Source organism: Oncorhynchus mykiss, chromosome 2 (assembly GCF_013265735.2).
Source record: "Oncorhynchus mykiss isolate Arlee chromosome 2, USDA_OmykA_1.1, whole genome shotgun sequence".
In the NCBI taxonomy this organism is placed as follows: domain Eukaryota; kingdom Metazoa; phylum Chordata; class Actinopteri; order Salmoniformes; family Salmonidae; genus Oncorhynchus; species Oncorhynchus mykiss.
Genome location: NC_048566.1, coordinates 1,767,501 through 1,795,168, shown reverse-complemented (window position 1 = coordinate 1,795,168; position 27,668 = coordinate 1,767,501). Strand labels below are relative to the sequence as shown.

Sequence of the window (27,668 nt, the reverse complement as noted above, 5' to 3'; positions counted from 1 at the left end):
GTATGGTGTGTGTGTGTGTGTGTATGGTGTGTGTGTGTGTGTGTGTGTGTGTGTGTGTGTGTTTGTGTGTGTGTGTGTGTGTGTGTATGGTGTGTGTGTGTGTGTGTATGGTGTGTGTGTGTGTGTGTGTGTGTGTGTTTGTGTGTGTGTGTTTGTGTGTGTGTGTGTGTATGGTGTGTGTGTGTGTGTGTGTGTGTGTGTGTGTGTGTGTGTGTGTGTGTGTTTGTGTGTGTGTGTGTCTGACTGACTGACCATACATATAGCCCATCAACAACGACAACAACAACCCCCACCACCCACTCTCTCACCAGGAGAGGTGGATTCTGAGGTGACTAACAGACTCAGTTGTGTTTCTTCACTGAACCGCACGCCGCCGTTGTGTCGTGGTGGTTGTCTCGCGGGCTGAAGTCCGGGCAGAAGCCGTTGGTCTGAGGCTTGGCGTTGGGCGTGGCGTTGGGCGTGGCGTTGGGCTGGTGAGGACAGCCGTTACGGCCTGTATTGTCTGTGGACAGGTAGTCCTCACTGAAGTTTGGGTGATGCTCTGCAAAGCTCCTGAACTTGCCTGTCACCGCCACAGGGGGGCGCCAGACACAACGGTAAAGGTTATTCCAAGCAAGTTAAATACAGTAACCTACAATTAACACACCAGGAAAAACAAGTACATGTTTACAAAGATAGGTACACTCCTAATATTTACAAATGAACTAGAGACTACAGACACAACATAACTGTGGGTAGCCTAGTGGTTAGAGCGTTGAAATAGTAACCAGAAGGTTGCAAGTTCAAACCCCAGACCTGACAAGGTACAAATCTGTCGTTCTGCCCCTGAACAGGCAGTTAACCCACTGTTCCCCAGTAGGCCGTCATTGAAAATAAGAATGTGTTCTTAACTGACTTGCCTAGTTAAAAAATAAATAAAGGTTCCAAAACCACCCCAGGCGTATACTCCCAAGAGCAGCTAAACAAGAAGGTGACCCCCCAGTACAAGCTAAGAAGACAAGTCGTTTCTTACCGAAGGTGAGTTTCCCTGTGTCCTCTGTGTCGATAGCAGCGAAGAGACGTGAGACGTCGAGGTCAGCCACTCCCAACGCCGTCTTTAGGATGCAGGCCAACTCAGCCACTGTGATCGCACCGTCCTCCTCCGCCTCAAACATCTGGGATATATGCAAATAATTAACTAACACCACATTAGATGACCCTGACCCCTTTCACACCCATTGAGCCGGCTGGGCCCTCAGACCATCTGTTAAAATCGACACAGTCTACAACTCACACCATGGGTCATTAGTACGTCCTCTCAAATGGAACATGGCAGAGATATCAGTGGTCGTAGGCCCTCTGAAAGACACCTTGACAGAGCATGAAACCAGAGCTGGAGCAGAAAACTTACCCTGAAGGCCAGTTTCATGGTCTCCAGAGTTTTAGCAGGTCTGCATACAACCGATAAGGCAATGACATATTCTCTGATGTCTATCACGTTGTCTTCCTGCTGGAGGAGAAGAGAGAAGAACAGAGTGAAGAGTTACTGGTTAGAAGGAATCTGGCAAAGCACATGTCTAAATCTAATGTCTAAATCTAATGTCTGAATCTAATGTCTCAAGTCTAAATCTAATGTCTAAATCTAATATCTAAATCTAATGTCTAAATCTAATGTCTAAATCTAATATCTAAATCTAATGTCTAAATCTAATGTCTAAAGTCTAAATCTAATGTCTAAATCTAATATCTAAATCTAATGTCTAAATCTAATGTCTAAAGTCTAAATCTAATGTCTAAATCTAATATCTAAATCTAATGTCTAAATCTAATGTCTAAAGTCTAAATCTAATGTCTAAATCTAATATCTAAATCTAATGTCTAAATCTAAAGTCTGAATCTAGTGTCTAAATCTAATGTCTAAATCTAATGTCTAAATCTAATATCTAAATCTAATGTCTAAATCTAATGTCTAAAGTCTAAATCTAATGTCTAAATCTAATATCTAAATCTAATGTCTAAATCTAATGTCTAAAGTCTAAATCTAATGTCTAAATCTAATATCTAAATCTAATGTCTAAATCTAAAGTCTGAATCTAGTGTCTAAATCTAATGTCTAAATCTAATGTCTAAATCTAATATCTAAATCTAATGTCTAAATCTAATGTCTAAAGTCTAAATCTAATGTCTAAAGTCTAAATCTAATGTCTAAATCTAAAATCTGAATCTAAAGTCTAAATCTAATGTCTAAATCTAAAGTCTGAATCTAGTGTCTAAATCTAATATCTAAATCTAATATCTAAATCTAATGTCTAAAGTCTAATGTCGAAATCTAATGTCTAAAGTCTAAATCTAAAATCTGAATCTAATGTCTAAAGTCTAAATCTAATGTCGAAATCTAATATCTAAATCTAATGTCTAAATCTAATGTCTAAATCTAATATCTAAATCTAATGTCTAAAGTCTAAATCTAATGTCTAAATCTAAAATCTGAATCTAAAGTCTAAATCTAATGTCTAAATCTAAAGTCTGAATCTAGTGTCTAAATCTAATGTCTAAATCTAATGTCTAAATCTAATATCTAAATCTAATGTCTAAATCTAATGTCTAAAGTCTAAATCTAATGTCTAAAGTCTAAATCTAATGTCTAAATCTAAAATCTGAATCTAAAGTCTAAATCTAATGTCTAAATCTAAAGTCTGAATCTAGTGTCTAAATCTAATATCTAAATCTAATGTCTAAAGTCTAATGTCGAAATCTAATGTCTAAAGTCTAAATCTAAAATCTGAATCTAATGTCTAAAGTCTAAATCTAATGTCGAAATCTAAAGTCTGAATCTAGTGTCTAAATCTAAAGTCTAAATCTAAAATCTGAATCTAATGTTTAAAGTCTAAATCTAATGTCTAAATCTAAAGTCTAAATCTAAAGTCTGAATCTAATGTCTAAATCTAATGTCTAAAGTCTAAATCTAATGTCTAAAGTCTGAATCAAAAGTCTAAATCTAAAGTCTGAATCTAATGTCTAAATCTAATGTCTAAAGTCTGAATCTAATGTCTAAAGTCCAAATCTAATGTCTAAATCTAATATCTAAATCTAATATCTAAATCTAATGTCTAAAGTCTAAATCTATATCTAGTATATAATATCTAAATCTAATGTCTAAATCTAATATTGAAATCTAATGTCTAAATCTAATGTTTAAATCTAACGTCTAAATCTAATGTCTAAATCTTATATTGAAATCTAATGTCTAAATCTTATATTGAAATCTAATGTCTAAATCTTATATTGAAATCTATGTCTAAATCTAATACCTAAATCTAATGTCTAAATCTAATATCTAAATCAAAAATGTAAATCTAATGTCTAAATCTAATATCTAAATCTAATGTCTAAATCTAATATCTAAATCAAAAATGTAAATCTAATGTCTAAATCTAATATCTAAATCTAATGTCTAAATCTAATATCTATATCTAATGTCTATATCTAATGTCTATATCTAAATCTAGTATATAATATCTAAATCTAAGTCTAATATAAAAATCTAATATTGAAATCTAATATTGAACTCTGTATTTCAATATTAAAATACACAATATAGGGAACATATATTTCTGTTTTCTGAGTTTTGGGAAGTTGAGAAACTTGTAACTTCGGCCTTCAAAGCTTCTAATGGGATGATATTATAGTCAGTGTGTTTCCTCACCTCGTTGAAGAGGGAGAAGATGTCTCTGAGCATGTCTGACACAGGGACATCAAGGTAGTGGGCAAAGGCTTCCAGACCCAGCTTCTCTCCCTCCATCTTCCTGGCTCTGTTCCCAAACTCCTGCAGTACCTTCTCCACGTTCTGGGGCTTCAACCTGGACAGGTAACATCAACACATTAATACAGAGTCTCTACGTTCTGGGGCTTCAACCTGGACAGGTAACATCAACACATTAATACAGAGTCTCTACGTTCTGGGGCTTCAACCTGACCAGGTAACATTAATACAGTCTCTACATTCTGGGATTCAACCTGACCAGGTAACATTAATACAGTCTCTACATTCTGGGGTTCAACCTGACCAGGTAACATTAATACAGTCTCTACATTCTGGGGTTCAACCTGACCAGGTAACATTAATACAGTCTCTACATTCTGGGGTTCAACCTGACCAGGTAACATTAATACAGTCTCTACATTCTGGGGTTCAACCTGACCAGGTAACATTAATACAGTCTCCGCATTCTGGGGTTCAACCTGACCAGGTAACATTAATACAGTATCTACATTATGGGGTTCAACCTGACCAGGTAACATTAATACAGTCTCCGCATTCTGGGGTTCAACCTGACCAGGTAACATTAATACAGTCTCTACATTCTGGGGTTCAACCTGACCAGGTAACATTAATACAGTCTCCGCATTCTGGGGTTCAACCTGACCAGGTAACATTAATACAGTCTCTACATTCTGGGGTTCAACCTGACCAGGTAACATTAATACAGTCTCTACATTCTGGGGTTCAACCTGACCAGGTAACATTAATACAGTATCTACATTATGGGGTTCAACCTGACCAGGTAACATTAATACAGTCTCTACATTCTGGGGTTCAACCTGACCAGGTAACATTAATACAGTCTCCGCATTCTGGGGTTCAACCTGACCAGGTAACATTAATACAGTATCTACATTATGGGGTTCAACCTGACCAGGTAACATTAATACAGTCTCCGCATTCTGGGGTTCAACCTGACCAGGTAACATTAATACAGTCTCTACATTCTGGGGTTCAACCTGACCAGGTAACATCAATACAGTCTCTACATTCTGGGGTTCAACCTGACCAGGTAACATTAATACAGTCTCTACATTCTGGGGTTCAACCTGACCAGGTAACATCAATACAGTCTCTACATTCTGGGGTTCAACCTGACCAGGTAACATTAATACAGTCTCCGCATTCTGGGGTTCAACCTGACCAGGTAACATTAATACAGTCTCTACATTCTGGGGTTCAACCTGACCAGGTAACATTAATACAGTCTCTACATTCTGGGGTTCAACCTGACCAGGTAACATTAATACAGTCTCCGCATTCTGGGGTTCAACCTGACCAGGTAACATTAATACAGTCTCTACATTCTGGGGTTCAACCTGACCAGGTAACATTAATACAGTATCTACATTATGGGGTTCAACCTGACCAGGTAACATTAATACAGTCTCCGCATTCTGGGGTTCAACCTGACCAGGTAACATTAATACAGTCTCTACATTCTGGGGTTCAACCTGACCAGGTAACATCAATACAGTATCTACATTATGGGGTTCAACCTGACCAGGTAACATTAATACAGTCTCTACATTCTGGGGTTCAACCTGACCAGGTAACATCAATACAGTATCTACATTATGGGGTTCAACCTGACCAGGTAACATTAATACAGTCTCGACATTCTGGGGTTCAACCTGACCAGGTAACATTAATACAGTCTCTACATTCTGGGGTTCAACCTGACCAGGTAACATCAATACAGTCTCTACATTCTGGGGTTCAACCTGACCAGGTAACATTAATACAGTCTCTACATTCTGGGGTTCAACCTGACCAGGTAACATTAATACAGTCTCTACATTCTGGGGTTCAACCTGACCAGGTAACATCAACACATTAATACAGTCTCTACATTCTGGGGTTCAACCTGACCAGGTAACATCAATACAGTCTCTACATTCTGGGGTTCAACCTGACCAGGTAACATTAATACAGTCTCTACATTCTGGGGGTTCAACCTGACCAGGTAACATTAATACAGTCTCTACATTCTGGGCTTCAACCTGACCAGGTAACATTAATACAGTCTCTACATTCTGGGGTTCAACCTGACCAGGTAACATTAATACAGTCTCTACATTCTGGGGTTCAACCTGACCAGGTAACATTAATACAGTCTCTACATTCTGGGGTTCAACCTGACCAGGTAACATCAATACAGTCTCTACATTCTGGGGTTCAACCTGACCAGGTAACATTAATACAGTCTCCGCATTCTGGGGTTCAACCTGACCAGGTAACATTAATACAGTCTCCGCATTCTGGGGTTCAACCTCACCAGGTAACATTAATACAGTCTCTACATTCCGGGCTTCAACCTGACCAGGTAACATTAATACAGTCTCCACATTCTGGGGTTCAACCTGACCAGGTAACATTAATACAGTCTCCACATTCTGGGGTTCAACCTCACCAGGTAACATTAATACAGTCTCTACATTCTGGGGTTCAACCTGACCAGGTAACATTAATACAGTCTCCGCATTCTGGGGTTCAACCTCACCAGGTAACATTAATACAGTCTCCACATTCTGGGGTTCAACCTGACCAGGTAACATCAATACAGTCTCTACATTCTGGGGTTCAACCTGACCAGGTAACATTAATACAGTCTCTACATTCTGCGGTTCAACCTGACCAGGTAACATTAATACAGTCTCTACATTCTGGGGTTCAACCTGGCCAGGTAACATTAATACAGTCTCTACATTCTGGGGTTCAACCTGACCAGGTAACATTAATACAGTCTCCGCATTCTGGGGTTCAACCTGACCAGGTAACATTAATACAGTATCTACATTATGGGGTTCAACCTGACCAGGTAACATTAATACAGTCTCTACATTCTGGGGTTCAACCTGACCAGGTAACATTAATACAGTCTCTACATTCTGGGGTTCAACCTGACCAGGTAACATCAACACATTAATACAGTCTCTACATTCTGGGGTTTAACCTGACCAGGTAACATTAATACAGTCTCGACATTCTGGGCTTCAACCTGACCAGGTAACATCAATACATTAATACAGTCTCTACATTCTGGGGTTCAACCTGACCAGGTAACATCAATACAGTGTCTACATTCTGGGGTTCAACCTGACCAGGTAACATTAATACAGAGTCTCTACATTCTGGGGTTCAACCTGACCAGGTATCATTAATACAGTCTCTACATTCTGGGGCTTCAACCTGACCAGGTAACATCAATGCAGTCTGTACATTCTGGGGTTCAGCCTCACCCCAGTCTCCGGACCAGCTTGGCGAACTCCAGCAGGCAGGTGTCAACAGGGAGTCTGAGTTGACCCTCAGCCATGGCCAGTTGACAGTCTTCAAACGAGTAGTCAGTAATGGGGATGTCCAGGGCCCTGGAGAGGAAGGATAGAGACTTAAAACAGAGTGTTAACTAGGATAAGGTCTGATATACAGGCCTCTAACCAGTAGTCCAGTGTTTTCAGAAGCGGTCCTCGTGACCCTCAGCCGTTTCATACATTTCATCTATTCCAACATTTACACACAACCTGATTCAACTAGTCAAACAATCAGCAAGTCCCTGATCTGTTGAGTCTGGGGGTGATGGGGCCATCTAGAGCCCTGAGGAACAGTGGACAGTTAGACTAGAGCATGAGGAGAGAGTTAACCAGTAGTCTGTGATGGGGGCCATCTAGAGCCCTGAGGAACAGTGGACAGTTAGACTAGAGCATGAGGAGAGAGTTAACCAGTAGTCTGTGATGGGGGCCATCTAGAGCCCTGAGGAACAGTGGACAGTTAGACTAGAGCATGAGGAGAGAGTTAACCAGTAGTCTGTGATGGGGGCCATCTAGAGCCCTGAGGAACAGTGGACAGTTAGACTAGAGCATGAGGAGAGAGTTAACCAGTAGTCTGTGATGGGGGCCATCTAGAGCCCTGAGGAACAGTGGACAGTTAGACTAGAGCATGAGGAGAGAGTTAACCAGACTAGATCATGAGGAGAGAGTTAACCAGACTAGATCATGAGGAGAGAGTTAACCAGTAGTCTGTGATGGAGCCATCTAGAATCAACAAACTAGAAGCTGTTGAACTGAAATATACACCAGCCACACACATTAGACTAACATACTTTAGTATCCTACAGTCTCTAGGCTGGTGTTTCTAAGCACGGCAGCCTGAAGGCTGAGGCATCTGGCAGGCCCAGCAAAGGCCAAGTGTGTGTGTGTGTGTGTGTGTGTGTGCGTCTGTGCGTGTGTGTGTGTGTCTGTGTGTCTGTGTGTGTGTCTCAGGACTCACTTGGCCATCAGGCGCCTGACGTTGTGAGCAAACAGTGCTGGGTTGTTCTTCTCCTCTTCTGATGGAGTGTAGACAGGAAGGAACTGAGGAGAGAAGAAGAAGACAGAACCCAGGGATGTCACTCCTCTATGGGAAGTCAAGTGGGAAACGGCCAAAGCAATAACAACTGAGATGATATGGGCTCCAAAAGGGAAGAGAGAGACTACACTCTCCCTAACACTCTTCTAGACATACTGTAACTACAGTCCATTGGTACAGCAAAGTGAAGCCTGTCTGTTGGGAACAACAACAGGTGTTTCTGCTGTCAGTCTCAAAGTCTTTTCAGAAAGGCCAAGGTAACATGGGCTGAGGTCCTCTAACTGGGCTAAGAGAAAAGGGACAGAGCAGTGGAACTAGGGCAAGGGACAGACCAGTGGAACTAGGGAGCAAGGGACAGACCAGTGGAACTAGGGGCAAGGGACAGACCAGTGGAACTAGGGAGCAAGGGACAGACCAGTGGAACTAGGGAGCAAGGGACCGAGCAGTGGAACTAGGGGCAAGGGACAGACCAGTGGAACTAGGGGCAAGGGACAGACCAGTGGAACTAGGGAGCAAGGGACCGAGCAGTGGAACTAGGGGCAAGGGACAGACCAGTGGAACTAGGGGCAAGGGACAGACCAGTGGAACTAGGGAGCAAGGGACAGAGCAGTGGGACTAGGGAGCAAGGGACAGACCAGTGTAACTAGGTCAAGGGACAGAGCAGTGGAACTAGGGAGCAAGGGACAGAGCAGTAGGACTAGGGAGCAAGGGACAGAGCAGTGTAACTAGGTCAAGGGACAGACCAGTGGAACTAGGGGCAAGGGACAGACCAGTGGAACTAGGGAGCAAGGGACAGACCAGTGGAACTAGGGAGCAAGGGACCGAGCAGTGGAACTAGGGGCAAGGGACAGACCAGTGGAACTAGGGGCAAGGGACAGACCAGTGGAACTAGGGAGCAAGGGACAGAGCAGTGGGACTAGGGAGCAAGGGACCGAGCAGTGGAACTAGGGAGCAAAATTACACGATACCCGAGACCCGTGACGATCACATCAGATCCCGACCCAAGACCTGTGACATTATTTAGAATTCTGGATCAGGAGCCGCTTGGGTCCCGGACTGGGTACAGGGTGTACGGGTACAGGACCTGCCCGGGTCCCGGACTGGGTACAGGGTGTACGGGTACAGGACCTGCCCGGGTCCCGGACAGGGTACAGGGTGTACAGGACCCGCCCGGGTCCCGGACTGGGTACAGGGTATACGGGTACAGGACCTTCCCGGGTCCAGGACTGGGTACAGGGTATACGGGTACAGGACCTTCCCGGGTCCAGGACTGGGTTCAGGGTATACGGGTACAGGACCTTCCCGGGTCCTGGACTGGGTACAGGGTATACGGGTACAGGACCTGCCCGGGTCCAGGACTGGGTACAGGGTATACGGGTACAGGACTGGGTACAGGGTATACGGGTACAGGACCTGCCCGGGTCCAGGACTGGGTACAGGGTATACAGGTCCAGGACTGGGTACAGGGTATACGGGTACAGGACTGGGTACAGGGTATACGGGTACAGGACCTGCCCGGGTCCAGGACTGGGTACAGGGTATACAGGTCCAGGACTGGGTACAGGGTATACGGGTACAGGACTGGGTACAGGGTATACGGGTACAGGACCTGCCCGGGTCCAGGACTGGGTACAGGGTATACGGGTACAGGACCTTCGCGGGTCCAGGACTGGGTACAGGGTATACGGGTACAGGACCTTCCCGGGTCCAGGACTGGGTACAGGCTATACGGGTACAGGACCTTCCCGGGTCCAGGACTGGGTTAAGGGTATATTCGGGTAAAGGTAGATCCATGAGGACCTGTGGTTTTTTTAATCTCTCTGATCAAAACAAGTATTCCTGATATGTGGTAGATGCAACACGCCAGCATGGCCTGTGAGGCCTGCACTCACCTCAATGATGAACTCATTGTGCAGCTGGCACAGTGTGAGCCACAGGATCTTAAACCTGCAATAAAATTTAAAATAAAACAATGACATTGTCACATCAAGACATTTGGTTTACAGCGCGGGACATCGATATCATCAAGTCATAGCGAATACCAAAACAGTCAGATCACAAGGAGAAGTGTATAAATTCATTTTAATGTGTGTGTGCTTGATTTAACCGTCTAAAAGCAGGTCCTATGGTAGTGGACAGAGAAGTGGGGCGGCAGGTAGCCTGTTCCTAGGGCCGTCATTGAAAATAAGAATTTGTTCTTTAACTGACTTGCCTAGTTAAATAAAGGTAGAAATAAAATCAAATAAAGTGAGAATTCTAGCAGCCAGAAAAGTAGTCTCACGGGAGGAAGCGATGTGAAGGTTCTGGAAGAGAATTAACAGCTCTGTTCACTGTTTCCTGTTCTGGGCTGGCTGTGACCTGCTAACAGCACAGAGACAGTATTGTCTCTACTGTAGTGGTAGACTGACTGTGCACACAGCCAAAACAACATCACTACCATGATGCATTAGAAAGTAGAACAAAACACATCCCATTTCAGCCTGTGGCTTTATACAGAGACAAGGACAGCTTTCTCTCAGTCACAGTTTCCTGTATTTTGTCCATCAGTGTTCTGAGTTAACTGGACCATCTAGATTATACAGTAGAACTAATATCCTCTCAGTCCAGTCCAGTAGAGGTATGAAAACTGGACCATCTAGATTATACAGTAGAACTAATATCCTCTCAGTCCAGTAGAGGTGTGAAAACTGGACCATCTAGAAGATTATACAGTAGAACTAATATCCTCTCAGTCCAGTAGAGGTATGAAAACTGGACCATCTAGATTATACAGTAGAACTAATATCCTCTCAGTCCAGTCCAGTAGAGGTGTGAAAACTGGACCATCTAGATTATATAGTAGAACTAATATCCTCTCAGTCCAGTAGAGGTATGAAAACTGGACCATCTAGATTATATAGTAGAACTAATATCCTCTCAGTCCAGTAGAGGTGTGAAAACTGGACCATCTAGATTATACAGTAGAACTAATATCCTCTCAGTCCAGTCCAGTAGAGGTATGAAAACTGGACCATCTAGATTATACAGTAGAACTAATATCCTCAGTCCAGTCCAGTAGAGGTGTGAAAACTGGACCATCTAGATTATACAGTAGAAGGAATATCCTCTCAGTCCAGTCCAGTAGAGGTGTGAAAACTGGACCATCTAGATTATACAGTAGAACTAATATCCTCTCAGTCCAGTAGAGGTGTGAAAACTGGACCATCTAGATTATACAGTAGAACTAATATCCTCTCAGTCCAGTCCAGTAGAGGTGTGAAAACTGGACCATCTAGATTATACAGTAGAACTAATATCCTCTCAGTCCAGTCCAGTAGAGGTGTGAAAACTGGACCATCTAGATTATACAGTAGAACTAATATCCTCTCAGTCCAGTCCAGTAGAGGTGTGAAAACTGGACCATCTAGATTATACAGTAGAACTAATATCCTCTCAGTCCAGTCCAGTAGAGGTGTGAAAACTGGACCATCTAGATTATACAGTAGAACTAATATCCTCTCAGTCCAGTCCAGTAGAGGTATGGAAACTGGACCATCTAGATTATACAGTAGAACTAATATCCTCTCAGTCCAGTCCAGTAGAGGTGTGAAAACTGGACCATCTAGATTATACAGTAGAACTAATATCCTCCCAGTCCAGTCCAGTAGAGGTGTGAAAACTGGACCATCTAGATTATACAGTAGAACTAATATCCTCTTAGTCAAGTAGAGTTGTGAAAACTGGACCATCTAGATTATACAGTAGAACTAATATCCTCTCAGTCCAGTCCAGTAGAGGTGTGAAAACTGGACCATCTAGATTATACAGTAGAACTAATATCCTCCCAGTCCAGTCCAGTAGAGGTATGAAAACTGGACCTTCCAGGGCAGTAGAGAGACACCACTATGCCTGGCAACGACCTGTACTTCAGGGATCAGTCATTTGTAGTGTAATTAAAAGTGTACTCACGCTCCAGGCCCCTGCCACGTCCAGGTGATTGTGTCCTGGCATGGGACAGGAGAGACACAGAACTTACTAAGATACAACATTATTCATCCAGGCAAGAAGTATAAAAACACAAGGTCATAACAACAACAACAACAACAACAACAGCTTAGTTATCAGGGATAGAGTAGTTTGTGGTTTAATTGGTTACCAGGTAGTTAGTGGTCTTGACCACTTGCTGTGTGGTCCCAGGGCTATAGGAGAGACTGACTGCGTGCTGTGTGGTCCCAGGGCTATAGGAGAGACTGACTGCCTGCTGTGTGGTCCCAGGGCTATAGGAGAGACTGACTGCCTGCTGTGTGGTCCCAGGGCTATAGGAGAGACTGACTGCCTGCTGTGTGGTCCCAGGGCTATAGGAGAGACTGACTGCGTGCTGTGTGGTCCCAGGGCTATAGGAGAGACTGACTGCCTGCTGTGTGGTCCCAGGGCTATAGGAGAGACTGACTGTGTGCTGTGTGGTCCCAGGGCTATAGGAGAGACTGGCTGTGTGCTGTGTGGTCCCAGGGCTATAGGAGAGACTGACTCCCTGCTCTGTAGTCCCAGGGCTATAGGAGAGACTGACTGCCTGCTGTGTGGTCCCAGGGCTATAGGAGAGACTGACTGTGTGCTGTGTGGTCCCAGGGCTATAGGAGAGACTGACTGTGTGCAGTGTGGTCCCAGGGCTATAGGAGAGACTGACTGTGTGCAGTGTGGTCCCAGGGCTATAGGAGAGACTGACTGTGTGCTGTGTGGTCCCAGGGCTATAGGAGAGACTGACTGTGTGCAGTGTGGTCCCAGGGCTATAGGAGAGACTGACTGTGTGCAGTGTGGTCCCAGGGCTATAGGAGAGACTGACTGTGTGCAGTGTGGTCCCAGGGCTATAGGAGAGACTGACTGTGTGCTGTGTGGTCCCAGGGCTATAGGAGAGACTGGCTGTGTGCTGTGTGGTCCCAGGGCTATAGGAGAGACTGACTCCCTGCTCTGTAGTCCCAGGGCTATAGGAGAGACTGACTGCCTGCTGTGTGGTCCCAGGGCTATAGGAGAGACTGACTGTGTGCTGTGTGGTCCCAGGGCTATAGGAGAGACTGACTGTGTGCAGTGTGGTCCCAGGGCTATAGGAGAGACTGACTGTGTGCAGTGTGGTCCCAGGGCTATAGGAGAGACTGACTGTGTGCTGTGTGGTCCCAGGGCTATAGGAGAGACTGGCTGTGTGCTGTGTGGTCCCAGGGCTATAGGAGAGACTGACTCCCTGCTCTGTAGTCCCAGGGCTATAGGAGAGACTGACTGCCTGCTGTGTGGTCCCAGGGCTATAGGAGATACTGGCTGCGTGCTGTGTGGTCCCAGAGCTATAGGAGAGACTGACTGCGTGCTGTGTGGTCCCAGGGCTATAGGAGAGACTGACTGCGTGCTGTGTGGTCCCAGGGCTATAGGAGAGACTGACTGCGTGCTGTGTGGTCCCAGGCATCACTGATGGATGCCTCCATGTGTCCAGATCCCATTCAGCCCAGCTGTTTACAGACAGAGCCCTAGCTCTAACACTAACACAATCAGACCTCAGTAAAGGGCACATCAAGTCAACCCCAGGAGGTTTTCCAGGAAGTCCCCATGAAACCCTGCTCAAGGTGGGTGGGGGGGATATCACACAGCTTAGCCAGACCGCACAACAAATCACAGAACAACTAAATCAGTTCTCTGTCCTCACAGTTATATCTGTAACAGAGAGAGAGATTCAGACAGACAGGGCTGATGCTCTTCTCAGCAGGGAGGGTGTTTACCAACCAGCCTGGCTGTTGTGTTGTGCTGCTGCTGTGTTCTATTGTGTTGCTAGGTGTTGCATTGTATTGCTAGGTGTTGTTGTGTTGCCGTGTTGTTGTGTTGCTAGACGTTATATTGTGTTGCTAGGTGTTATATTGTGTTGCTAGGTGTTATATTGTGTTGCTAGGTGTTGTATTGTGTTGCTAGGTGTTATATTGTGTTGCTAGGTGTTCTATTGTGTTGCTAGGTGTTCTATTGTGTTGCTAGGTGTTCTATTGTGTTGCTAGGTGTTCTATTGTGTTGCTAGGTGTTCTATTGTGTTGCTAGGTGTTATATTGTGTTGCTAGGTGTTATATTGTGTTGCTAGGGATTATAGTTTGTTGCTAGGGATTATAGTTTGTTGCTAGGGATTATAGTTTGTTGCTAGGGATTATAGTGTGTTGCTAGGTGTTCTATTGTGTTGCTAGGTGTTCTATTGTGTTGCTAGGTGTTATATTGTGTTGCTAGGTGTTATATTGTATTGCTAGGTGTTATATTGTATTGCTAGATGTTGTATTGTGTTGCTAGATGTTGTATTGTGTTGCTAGATGTTGTATTGTGTTGCTAGATGTTGTATTGTGTTGCTAGATGTTGTATTGTGTTGCTAGATGTTATATTGTGTTGCTAGATGTTGTATTGTGTTGCTAGATGTTGTATTGTGTTGCTAGATGTTGTATTGTGTTGCTAGGTGTTGTATTGTGTTGCTAGGTGTTGTATTGTGTTGTGAGGTGTTATATTGTGTTGCTAGGTGTTGTATTGTGTTGCTAGGTGTTGTATTGTGTTGCTAGGTGTTGTATTGTGTTGCGAGGTGTTGTATTGTGTTGCTAGGTGTTGTATTGTGTTGCTAGGTGTTGTATTGTGTTGCTAGGTGTTGTATTGTGTTGCTAGGTGTTGTATTGTGTTGCTAGGTGTTGTATTGTGTTGCGAGGTGTTGTATTGTGTTGCTAGGTGTTGTATTGTGTTGTATTGTGTTGTATTGTGTTGCTAGGTGTTGTATTGTGTTGCTAGGTGTTGTATTGTGTTGCTAGGTGTTGTATTGTGTTGCTAGATGTTGTATTGTGTTGCTAGGTGTTGTATTGTGTTGCTAGGTGTTGTATTGTGTTGCTAGGTGTTGTATTGTGTTGCTAGGTGTTATAATGCGTTGCTAGGTGTTATATTGTGTTGCTAGGTGTTATATTGTGTTGCTAGGTGTTGTATTGTGTTGCTAGGTGTTGTATTGTGTTGCTAGGTGTTATATTGTGTTGCTAGGTGTTGTATTGTGTTGCTAGGTGTTATATTGTGTTGCTAGGTGTTGTATTGTGTTGCTAGGTGTTGTATTGTGTTGCTAGGTGTTATATTGTGTTGCTAGGTGTTGTATTGTGTTGCTAGGTGTTTTATTGTGTTGCTAGGTGTTGTATTGTGTTGCTAGGTGTTATATTGTGTTGCTAGGTGTTGTATTGTGTTGCTAGGTGTTATATTGTGTTGCTAGGTGTTGTATTGTGTTGCTAGGTGTTGTATTGTGTTGCTAGGTGTTGTATTGTGTTGCTAGATGTTGTATTGTGTTGCTAGGTGTTATATTGTGTTGCTAGGTGTTGTATTGTGTTGCTAGGTGTTATATTGTGTTGCTAGGTGTTGTATTGTGTTGCTAGGTGTTGTATTGTGTTGCTAGGTGTTATATTGTGTTGCTAGGTGTTGTATTGTGTTGCTGGGTGTTGTATTGTGTTGCTAGGTGTTGTATTGTGTTGCTAGGTGTTATATTGTGTTGCTAGGTGTTGTATTGTGTTGCTAGGTGTTGTATTGTGTTGCTAGGTGTTATATTGTGTTGCTAGGTGTTATATTGTGTTGCTAGGTGTTGTATTGTGTTGCTAGGTGTTGTATTGTGTTGCTAGGTGTTGTATTGTGTTGCTAGGTGTTATGTTGTGTTGCTAGGTGTTGTATTGTGTTGCTAGGTGTTATGTTGTGTTGCTAGGTGTTATATTGTGTTGCTAGGTGTTGTATTGTGTTGCTAGGTGTTGTATTGTGTTGCTAGGTGTTGTATTGTGTTGCTAGGTGTTGTTGCGTTGCTAGGTGTTATGTTGTGTTGCTAGGTGTTATATTGTGTTGCTAGGTGTTGTATTGTGTTGCTAGGTGTTGTATTGTGTTGCTAGTTGTTATGTTGTGTTGCTAGGTGTTATATTGTGTTGCTAGGTGTTATATTGTGTTGCTAGGTGTTGTATTGTGTTGCTAGGTGTTGTGTTGTGTTGCTAGGTGTTATGTTGTGTTGCTAGGTGTTGTATTGTGTTGCTAGGTGTTGTATTGTGTTGCTAGGTGTTGTATTGTGTTGCTAGGTGTTGTATTGTGTTGCTAGGTGTTGTATTGTGTTGCTAGGTGTTGTGTTGTGTTTGCTTTCTTACCATTTTATTGGGGTATTTTATCACCACAGGCTGAACTGGCACCGCTGGGATGAACGCTCCTGTGTGACAAGACAGAAACCAACACCATTACACACACTGGACTACAGTCCCCTAACACTAAGAAACTAGAATATTCTAGACCGCATACAAGGGCCTCGGCCCACGGCGACAGTAGCTAACCCAGATGTAAAATGTCCGTCCGCACGACTGGAAGTGGCTCAAAGCATCCGCCAAATGGAATATATTATTATAATTATTGATATATTCATGTCCATTCAAATGTAGTCATGAAGCACCTTTTCATCCGTTTGTCCAATCAGAAACATGCCGTCCTGTGCAGAATATGTCACGGAATCCTCTGATTGGAAGAGAACTGAACATCTTTCAGTTCGACAGTGGTGATTGGTCTGATCTCGGCTCCTGGGCGGTCAGTTCGACAGTGGTGATTAGTCTGATCTCAGCTCCTGGGAGGTCAGTTAGACAGTGGTGATTAGTCTGATCTCAGCTCCTGGGCGGTCAGTTAGACAGTGGTGATTGATCTGATCTGACCAGCTCTCCTCCTCAGCTCCTGGGCGGTCAGTTAGACAGTGTGATTGATCTGATCTCAGCTCCTGGGCGGTCAGTTAGACAGTGTGATTAATCTGATCTCAGCTCCTGGGCGGTCAGTTAGACAGTGGTGATTAATCTGATCTCAGCACATGGGCGGTCAGTTAGACAGTGGTGATTAATCTGATCTCAGCACATGGGCGGTCAGTTAGACAGTGGTGATTAATCTGATCTCAGCTCCTGGGCGCTCAGTTAGACAGTGGTGATTAATCTGATCTCAGCTCCTGGGCGGTCAGTTAGACAGTGGTGATTAATCTGATCTCAGCTCCTGGGAGGTCAGTTAGACAGTGGTGATTAATCTGATCTCAGCTCCAGGGCGGTCAGTTAGACAGTGGTGATTAATCTGATCTCAGCTCCAGGGCGGTCAGTTAGACAGTGGTGATTAATCTGATCTCAGCTCCTGGGCGGTCAGGTAGACAGTGGTGAATGATCTGATCTCAGCACCTGGGAGGTCAGTTAGACAGTGGTGATTAATCTGATCTCAGCTCCAGGGCGGTCAGTTAGACAGTGGTGATTAATCTGATCTCAGCACCTGGGCGGTCAGTTCAGACACTCGTCAGTCTTTTGAAGTGATTCGCTGCCGGGACACTTCAACAGTAACTAACATCAACTAGAAACACATGTTTACTCGGGTCTTATTTCCACGTCGGAGGATAAAAAGATAGAAGCTCTTGTTGATGACATCAGAAGCTCTATTCACCTGTGTGTGTGTTCTGTCATTCATCTGTGTTGAGGCTGTAGTTATTACATTTAACTGAATATCAGGAGAACCGTAATAATGACCAACGTTATTGGAAAGCTCAGATACTCCCCTTTTTTAAACCCCCCCCCCATCCTAAAGTTATGATGGGGAGGAAAGAGATACTCCCCTTTTTTAACCCCCCCCCATCCTAAAGTTATAATGAGGAGGAAAGAGATACTCCCCTTTTTTTAACCCCCCCCATCCTAAAGTTATAATGAGGAGGAAAGAGATACTCCCCTTTTTTAAAAACACCCCCCATCCTAAAGTTATGATGAGGAGGAAAGAGATACTCCCCCTTTTTAAACCCCCCCCCATCCTAAAGTTATAATGAGGAGGAAAGAGATACTCCCCTTTTTTAAACCCCCCCCACATCCTAAGGTTGTGATGGGGAGGAAAGAGATACTCCCCTTTTTTAAACCCCCCCCCCATCCTAAAGTTATGATGGGGAGGAAAGAGCTGTTAGCCTTTTACATTGTTTTAACCTGAAGCCAAGGCTTTGTAGACTGTATGATAAACCACGTCTGTCATTGGTTACAGTCTGCTACAATAGCAATGTGTCCAGCTATATGAGGGGATGATGGACGATTAAAAAGTCAATGTTCATTATTTGATGAAAAAAAATGTACTGACTAACATGCGACTAAAACGACAAACAAATTCTCCAAAGTTTTAGATACGGGGCAGTATGTGGACTAGGAGACACGGGGCAGTATGTGGACTAGGAGACACGGGGCAGTATGTGGACTAGGAGACACAGGGCAGTATGTGGACTAGGAGACACGGGGCAGTATGTGGACTAGGAGACACAGGGCAGTATGTGGACTAGGAGACACGGGGCAGTATGTGGACTAGGAGACACGGGGCGGTATGTGGACTAGGAGACACGGGGCAGTATGTGGACTAGGAGATACGGGGCAGTATGTGGACTAGGAGACACAGGGCAGTATGTGGACTAGGAGATACGGGCAGTATGTGGACTAGGAGACACAGGGCTGTATGTGGACTAGGAGACACGGGGCAGTAATGTGGACTAGGAGACACAGGGCAGTATGTGGACTAGGAGACACAGGGTAGTATGTGGACTAGGAGACACGGGGCAGTATGTGGACTAGGAGACACAGGTCAACATGGGTTCTGATCCAACATGAATAGCCTAGTGGTACCAGAGTCAACATGGGTTCTGATCCAACATGTATAGCCTAGTGGTACCAGAGTCAACATGGGTTCTGATCCAACATGTATAGCCTAGTGGTACCAGAGTCAACATGGGTTCTGATCCAACATGTATAGCCTAGTGGTACCAGAGTCAACATGGGTTCTGATCCAACATGTATAGCCTAGTGGTACCAGAGTCAACATGGGTTCTGATCCAACATGTATAGCCTAGTGGTACCAGAGTCAACATGGGTTCTGATCCAACATGTCCTTCTGACTCTCCAACTCTCCTACCTTTCCTGTCTCCTCCTCACGGTACAATCTAACATACCTGGTTTGTACGTGATGAGACACGACCTGTTGGTACACGTTCCCTCTGGGAAAATCATTATCTGGAGAGAGGGGAACATCAGCCACATTATCAGACACGTGTTTCCATGGTAATGAGATAATCTGAGTGGGTACATCCTGAACATTGTTAGGTGGCTGTTCTCTAGTTTGTTTACTGAACGCCAGACCATGGCTCAATGTTTACTTTGTCCTGTGTGTGTGTGTGTGTGTGTGTGTGTGTGTGTGTGTGTGTGTGTGTGTGTGTGTGTGTGTGTGTGTGTGTGTGTGTGTGAGCGAGTGACAGACAGACAGAGAGAGAGATACAGAGAAAGAGAGCTAGAGAGAGAGCGAGCGAGAGAGAGACAGAGAGAGCGAGAGAGAGAGCAAGAGAGAGAGAGATACAGAGTAAGAGAGCTAGAGAGAGAGAGACAGAGAGAGAGAGAGAGAGCGAGACAGAGAGAGACAGAGAGAGAGAGAGATACAGAGTAAGAGAGCTAGAGAGAGAGAGACAGAGAGAGAGAGACAGAGAGAGAGACTGGGAGACAGAGAGAGAGACAGAGAGAGAGAGCGAGACAGAGAGAGACAGAGAGAGAGAGAGATACAGAGAGAGACAGAGAGAGAGAGAGATACAGAGTAAGAGAGCTAGAGAGAGAGAGACAGAGAGAGAGAGACAGAGAGAGAGACTGGGAGACAGAGAGAGAGACAGAGAGAGAGAGCGAGACAGAGAGAGACAGAGAGAGAGAGAGATACAGAGAGAGACAGAGAGAGAGAGAGATACAGAGTAAGAGAGCTAGAGAGAGAGAGACAGAGAGAGAGAGACAGAGAGAGAGACTGGGAGACAGAGAGAGAGACAGAGAGAGAGAGCGAGACAGAGAGAGACAGAGAGAGAGAGAGATACAGAGTAAGAGAGCTAGAGAGAGAGAGACAGAGAGAGAGAGACAGAGAGAGAGCTAGAGAGAGAGACAGAGAGCGAGCGAGAGACAGAGAGAGAGAGAGAGAGAGAGAGAGAGAGAGAGAGAGAGAGAGAGAGCTAGAGCTAGAGAGCGAGAGAGAGACAGAGACAGAGAGCTAGAGACAGAGAGAGAGAGAGAGAGAGAGAGAGAGAGAGAGAGAGAGAGAGCTAGAGAGCGAGAGAGAGACAGAGACAGAGAGCTAGAGACAGAGCGAGAGAGAGAGAGAGTGGGAGAGAGATATTAAACTCTACCTGAGGCCATTCTCCTCCAGACTGGGCTCTGCGTTTGATCTCCTCAACAGTCTTCTTACGGGAGTCCTGGTCTGACCTGGAGACAAACACTGGTCTGATGTACTTGATCAGGGCTGGAGGACAGGAGACACAACAGTCAGACACATACTAGTGCTGGGACCATATGGTATATTAGCCTGGGTAACAGCATCCCACTCATTAACACTGATCTGGGACCAGGTTAAAGGTATCTGCCTCGCTAACATTTTCTACATAAAAATCTAATAAGGTCTACACTTGAATTGGAATGATAGCAGCAACTGATCTGGGACCAGGATAAAGGTATCTGCCTAGCTAACATTTTCTACATAAAAACCTAATAAGGTCTACACTTGAATTGGAATGATAGCAGCAACTGATCTGGGACCAGGATAAAGGTATCTGCCGAGCTAACATTTTCTACATATGAACCTAATAGGTCTAGTTGTGAAGATCCTGTACAATTTCGGTTGTAATTTTACAACAGAGAATATGTTAGGTTAACAGGAAGTGGTTATCTACGAACTCAGCTTCAGTGGTTATCCAGCCCTTGTCCAGGTCCAATCATTTACAGAACTGCAACGGTTACCGTTCTGACTCAAAACCACACTTCCTGACTCAAAACCACACTCCTGTCAGATTGAAAGGTCACACCAGGGTCCAACACAGGGTTCACTCTTCAAGAACACGTCCTCTAGTCAAGGTTCTCACTTTCACTTCCCCCTGCTTTGACACAGGTCTCAATGTCCTCTATATCAGAGACTACTGCTGTACTAGAGACCTGGACCCTGTGGTGCTGAGCCTGGGTCAGAACTACTGTCCTGTAGAGCTGGACCCTGTGGCGTTGAGCCTGGGTCAGAACTACTGTATTATAGACCTGGACCCTGTGGTGCTGAGCCTGGGTCAGAACTACTGTATTATAGACCTGTACCCTGTGGTGCTGAGCCTGGGTCAGAACTACTGTATTATAGACCTGGACCCTGTGGTGCTGAGCCTGGGTCAGAACTACTGTCCTGTAGAGCTGGACCCTGTGGTGTTGAGCCTGGGTCAGAACTACTGTATTATAGACCTGTACCCTGTGGTGCTGAGCCTGGGTCAGAACTACTGTATTATAGACCTGGACCCTGTGGTGCTGAGCCTGGGTCAGAACTACTGTCCTGTAGAGCTGGACCCTGTGGTGTTGAGCCTGGGTCAGAACTACTGTATTATAGACCTGGACCCTGTGGTGCTGAGCCTGGGTCAGAACTACTGTCCTGTAGAGCTGGACCCTGTGGTGTTGAGCCTGGGTCAGAACTACTGTATTATAGACCTGGACACTGTGGTGCTGAGCCTGGGTCAGAACTACTGTATTATAGACCTGGGCCCTGTGGTGCTGAGCCTGGGTCAGAACTACTGTATTATAGACCTGGACCCTGTGGTGCTGAGCCTGGGTCAGAACTACTGTCCTGTAGAGCTGGACCCTGTGGTGTTGAGCCTGGGTCAGAACTACTGTATTATAGACCTGGACACTGTGGTGCTGAGCCTGGGTCAGAACTACTGTATTATAGACCTGGGCCCTGTGGTGCTGAGCCTGGGTCAGAACTACTGTATTATAGACCTGGACCCTGTGTTAATGAGCCTGGTCAGAACTACTGTATTATAGACCTGGACCCTGTGGTGCTGAGCCTGGGTCAGAACTGCTGTATTATAGACCTGGACCCTGTGGTGCTGAGCTTGGGTCAGAACTACTGTATTATAGACCTGGACCCTGTGGTGCTGAGCCTGTCTCTGGGTCAGAACTACTGTATTATAGACCTGGACCGTGTGGTGCTGAGCCTGTCTCTGGGTCAGAACTACTGTCCCGAAGAGCTGGACCCTGTGGTGCTGAGCCTGTCTCTGGGTCAGAACTACTGTATTATAGACCTGGACCCTGTGGTGCTGAGCCTGTCTCTGGGTCAGAACTACTGTACTGTAGAGCTGGACCCTGTGGTGCTGAGCCTGGGTCAGAACAACTGTCCTGTAGAGCTGGACCCTGTGGTGCTGAGCCTGTCTCTGGGTCAGAACTACTGTACTGTAGAGCTGGACCCTGTGGTGCTGAGCCTGGGTCAGAACTACTGTCCTGTAGAGCTGGACCCTGTGGTGCTGAGCCTGTCTCTGGGTCAGAACTACTGTACTGTAGAGCTGGACCCTGTGGTGCTGAGCCCGTCTCTGGGTCATAACTACTGTCCTGTAGAGCTGGACCCTGTGGTGCTGAGCCTGTCTCTGGGTCAGAACTACTGTGCTGTAGAGCTGGACCCTGTGGTGCTGAGCCCGTCTCTGGGTCAGAACTACTGTCCTGTAGAGCTGGACCCTGTGGTGCTGAGCCCGTCTCTGGGTCATAACTACTGTACTGTAGAGCTGGACCCTGTGGTGCTGAGCTTGTCTCTGGGTCAGAACTACTGTACTGGAGACCTAGTCTAGCCTCTACACAGCACAGACATTAGTCCCAGGGATCTAGTCTAGCCACTACACAGCCATTAGTCCCAGGGATCTAGTCTAGCCACGACACAGCCATTAGTCCCAGGGATCTAGTCTAGCAACGACACAGTCATTAGTCCCAGGGATCTAGTCTAGCCACTACACAGCCATTAGTCCCAGGGATCTAGTCTAGCCACGACACAGCCATTAGTCCCAGGGATCTAGTCTAGCCACTACACAGCCATTAGTCCCAGGGATCTAGTCTAGCCACTACACAGCCATTAGTCCCAGGGATCTAGTCTAGCCACGACACAGCCATTAGTCCCAGGGATCAAATCTAGCCACTACACAGCCATTAGTTCCAAGGATCTAGTTTAGCCACTACAGTCATTAGTCCCAGTGATCTAGTCTAGCCACGACGCAGCCATTAGTCCCAGGGATCTAATCTAGCCACGACACAGCCATTAGTCCCAGGGATCTAGTCTAGCCACTACACAGACATTAGTCCCAGTGATTTAGTCTAGCCACGACACAGCCATTAATCCCAGGGATCTAATCTAGCCACGACACAGTAATTAGTCCCAGGGATCTAGTCTAGCCACTACACTACACAGCCATTAGTCCCAGGGATCTAGTCTATCCACGACACAATCATTAGTCCCAGGGATCTAGTCTAGCCACTACACTACACCGCCATTAGTCCCAGGGATCTAGTCTAGCCACTACACTACACAGCCATTAGTCCCAGGGATCTAGTCTAGCCACTACACAGCCATTAGTCCCAGGGATCTAGTCTAGCCACTACACTACACAGCCATTAGTCCCAGGGATCTAGTCTAGCCACTACACAGCCATTAGTCCCAGGGATCTAGTCTAGCCACTACACAGCCATTAGTCCCAGGGATCTAGTCTACCCACTACACAGTCATTAGTCCCAGGGATCTAGTCTAGCCACTACACAGCCATTAGTCCCAGGGATCTAGTCTACCCACTACACTACACAGCCATTAGTCCCAGGGATCTAGCCTAGCCACTACACAGTCATTAGTCCCAGGGATCTAATCTAGCCACTACACAGCCATTAGTCCCAGGGATCTAATCTAGCCACTACACAGTCATTAGTCCCAGGGATCTAATCTAGCCACTACACAGCCATTAGTCCCAGGGATCTAATCTAGCCACTACACAGACATTAGTCCCAGGGATCTAATCTAGCCACTACACTACACAGCCATTAGTCCCAGGGACCTAGTCTAGCCACTACACAGACATTAATCCCAGGGATCTAGTCTAGCCACTACACAGACATTAGTCCCAGGGATCTAATCTAGCCGCTACACAGCCATTAGTCCCAGGGATCTAATCTAGCCACTACACAGCCAACATGATTCTATTACAGAGTAGGCTTGCTGATGCTGAACACAATGAATGTCCAAATCCACTCCCTGTGCTACGCCTGGTTACCCTAACAAGATGTTGAGGAGGTTATTAGATTCCGGCCTGACACTCAGCCAACAACGCTGCAGTGAAAGGTTTTCCCCTCGTAGGTCTCTATGAATATCAGCAAAGGTAAAACACAGTCAGAACTGTACTTAAATATAATAAGTAATGATCTTCTGTGTGACGCAAGATCACAGGTTAGAGGACTTCAACAGTACAGGCCTAGTGACACAAGATCACATGTTAGAGGACTTCAACAGTACAGGCCTAGTGGCACAAGATCACAGGTTAGAGGACTTCAACAGTACAGGCCTAGTGACACAAGATCACAGGTTAGAGGACTTCTACAGTACAGGCCTAGTGACACAAGATCACAGGTTAGAGGACTTCAACAGTACAGGCCTAGTGACACAAGATCACAGGTTAGAGGACTTCAACAGTACAGGCCTAGTGACACAATATCACAGGTTAGAGGACTTCAACAGTACAGGCCTAGTGACACAAGATCACAGGTTAGAGGACTTCAACAGTACAGGCCTAGTGACACAATATCACAGGTTAGAGGACTTCAACAGTACAGGCCTAGTGACACAAGATCACAGGTTAGAGGACTTCAACAGTACAGGCCTAGTGACACAAGATCACAGGTTAGAGGACTTCAACAGTACAGGCCTAGTGACACAATATCACAGGTTAGAGGACTTCAACAGTACAGGCCTAGTGACACAAGATCACAGGTTAGAGGACTTCAACAGTACAGGCCTAGTGACACAAGATCACAGGTTAGAGGACTTCAACAGTACAGGCCTAGTGGCACAAGATCACAGGTTAGAGGACTTCTACAGTACAGGCCTAGTGACACAAGATCACAGGTTAGAGGACTTCTACAGTACAGGCCTAGTGACACAAGATCACAGGTTAGAGGACTTCTACAGTACAGGCCTAGTGACACAAGATCACAGGTTAGAGGACTTCTACAGTACAGGCCTAGTGACACAAGATCACAGGTTAGAGGACTTCTACAGTACAGGCCTAGTGACACAAGATCACAGGTTAGAGGACTTCAACAGTACAGGCCTAGTGGCACAAGATCACAGGTTAGAGGACTTCTACAGTACAGGCCTAGTGGCACAAGATCACAGGTTAGAGGACTTCAACAGTACAGGCCTAGTGACACAAGATCACAGGTTAGAGGACTTCAACAGTACAGGCCTAGTGACACAAGATCACAGGTTAGAGGACTTCAACAGTACAGGCCTAGTGACACAATATCACAGGTTAGAGGACTTCAACAGTACAGGCCTAGTGACACAAGATCACAGGTTAGAGGACTTCAACAGTACAGGCCTAGTGACACAAGATCACAGGTTAGAGGACTTCAACAGTACAGGCCTAGTGGCACAAGATCACAGGTTAGAGGACTTCTACAGTACAGGCCTAGTGACACAAGATCACAGGTTAGAGGACTTCTACAGTACAGGCCTAGTGACACAAGATCACAGGTTAGAGGACTTCTACAGTACAGGCCTAGTGACACAAGATCACAGGTTAGAGGACTTCTACAGTACAGGCCTAGTGACACAAGATCACAGGTTAGAGGACTTCTACAGTACAGGCCTAGTGACACAAGATCACAGGTTAGAGGACTTCAACAGTACAGGCCTAGTGGCACAAGATCACAGGTTAGAGGACTTCTACAGTACAGGCCTAGTGGCACAAGATCACAGGTTAGAGGACTTCAACAGTACAGGCCTAGTGACACAAGATCACAGGTTAGAGGACTTCAACAGTACAGGCCTAGTGGCACAAGATCACAGGTTAGAGGACTTCTACAGTACAGGCCTAGTGGCACAAGATCACAGGTTAGAGGACTTCAACAGTACAGGCCTAGTGGCACAAGATCACAGGTTAGAGGACTTCTACAGTACAGGCCTAGTGGCACAAGATCACAGGTTAGAGGACTTCTACAGTACAGGCCTAGTGACACAAGATCACAGGTTAGAGGACTTCTACAGTACAGGCCTAGTGGCACAAGATCACAGGTTAGAGGACTTCTACAGTACAGGCCTAGTGACACAAGATCACAGGTTAGAGGACTTCTACAGTACAGGCCTAGTGACACATGATCACAGGTTAGAGGACTTCAACAGTACAGGCCTAGTGACACAATATCACAGGTTAGAGGACTTCAACAGTACAGGCCTAGTGGCACAAGATCACAGGTTAGAGGACTTCAACAGTACAGGCCTAGTGGCACAAGATCACAGGTTAGAGGACTTCAACAGTACAGGCCTAGTGGCACAAGATCACAGGTTAGAGGACTTCAACAGTACAGGCCTAGTGACACAAGATCACAGGTTAGAGGACTTCAACAGTACAGGCCTAGTGGCACAAGATCACAGGTTAGAGGACTTCAACAGTACAGGCCTAGTGACACAAGATCACAGGTTAGAGGACTTCTACAGTACAGGCCTAGTGACACAAGATCACAGGTTAGAGGACTTCTACAGTACAGGCCTAGTGACACAAGATCACAGGTTAGAGGACTTCAACAGTACAGGCCTAGTGACGCAAGATCACAGGTTAGAGGACTTCTACAGTACAGGCCTAGTGACACAAGATCACAGGTTAGAGGACTTCTACAGTACAGGCCTAGTGACACAAGATCACAGGTTAGAGGACTTCAACAGTACAGGCCTAGTGACGCAAGATCACAGGTTAGAGGACTTCTACAGTACAGGCCTAGTGACACAAGATCACAGGTTAGAGGACTTCTACAGTACAGGCCTAGTGACACAAGATCACAGGTTAGAGGACTTCTACAGTACAGGCCTAGTGACACAAGATCACAGGTTAGAGGACTTCTACAGTACAGGCCTAGTGACACAAGATCACAGGTTAGAGGACTTCTACAGTACAGGCCTAGTGACACAAGATCACAGGTTAGAGGACTTCAACAGTACAGGCCTAGTGACACAAGATCACAGGTTAGAGGACTTCTACAGTACAGGCCTAGTGACGCAAGATCACAGGTTAGAGGACTTCTACAGTACAGGCCTAGTGACACAAGATCACAGGTTAGAGGACTTCAACAGTACAGGCCTAGTGACGCAAGATCACAGGTTAGAGGACTTCTACAGTACAGGCCTAGTGACACAAGATCACAGGTTAGAGGACTTCAACAGTACAGGCCTAGTGACACAAGATCACAGGTTAGAGGACTTCTACAGTACAGGCCTAGTGACACAAGATCACAGGTTAGAGGACTTCTACAGTACAGGCCTAGTGACACAAGATCACAGGTTAGAGGACTTCAACAGTACAGGCCTAGTGGCACAAGATCACAGGTTAGAGGACTTCAACAGTACAGGCCTAGTGACACAAGATCACAGGTTAGAGGACTTCAACAGTACAGGCCTAGTGACACAAGATCACAGGTTAGAGGACTTCTACAGTACAGGC

The 27,668-nt window shown here is 45.5% G+C and overlaps 1 protein-coding gene across 2 annotated transcripts in view; it reads right to left on the bottom strand.

Moving 5' to 3' along the window:
- Positions 1-230: 230 nt before the first annotated feature.
- The window catches only part of LOC110514512 (lysophosphatidylcholine acyltransferase 1), a 49,641-nt gene continuing 22,203 nt past the window's right edge, over positions 231-27,668 (bottom strand). Inside the window, exons 4-14 of one of the 2 annotated variants that reach the window (XM_036935139.1) lie at positions 20,313-20,425; positions 19,110-19,170; positions 16,276-16,334; positions 12,095-12,129; positions 10,039-10,093; positions 8,069-8,151; positions 7,045-7,170; positions 3,686-3,839; positions 1,391-1,489; positions 1,013-1,154; positions 231-562 (exon numbers count right to left, since the gene is read on the bottom strand). In XM_036935139.1, the coding sequence (XP_036791034.1) occupies positions 342-562; positions 1,013-1,154; positions 1,391-1,489; positions 3,686-3,839; positions 7,045-7,170; positions 8,069-8,151; positions 10,039-10,093; positions 12,095-12,129; positions 16,276-16,334; positions 19,110-19,170; positions 20,313-20,425 (1,148 nt within the window). In that variant the 3' untranslated portion in view covers positions 231-341. The remainder of the gene's footprint in view (positions 563-1,012; positions 1,155-1,390; positions 1,490-3,685; positions 3,840-7,044; positions 7,171-8,068; positions 8,152-10,038; positions 10,094-12,094; positions 12,130-16,275; positions 16,335-19,109; positions 19,171-20,312; positions 20,426-27,668) is intronic. The other variant, XM_036935148.1, reaches the window with a different exon arrangement.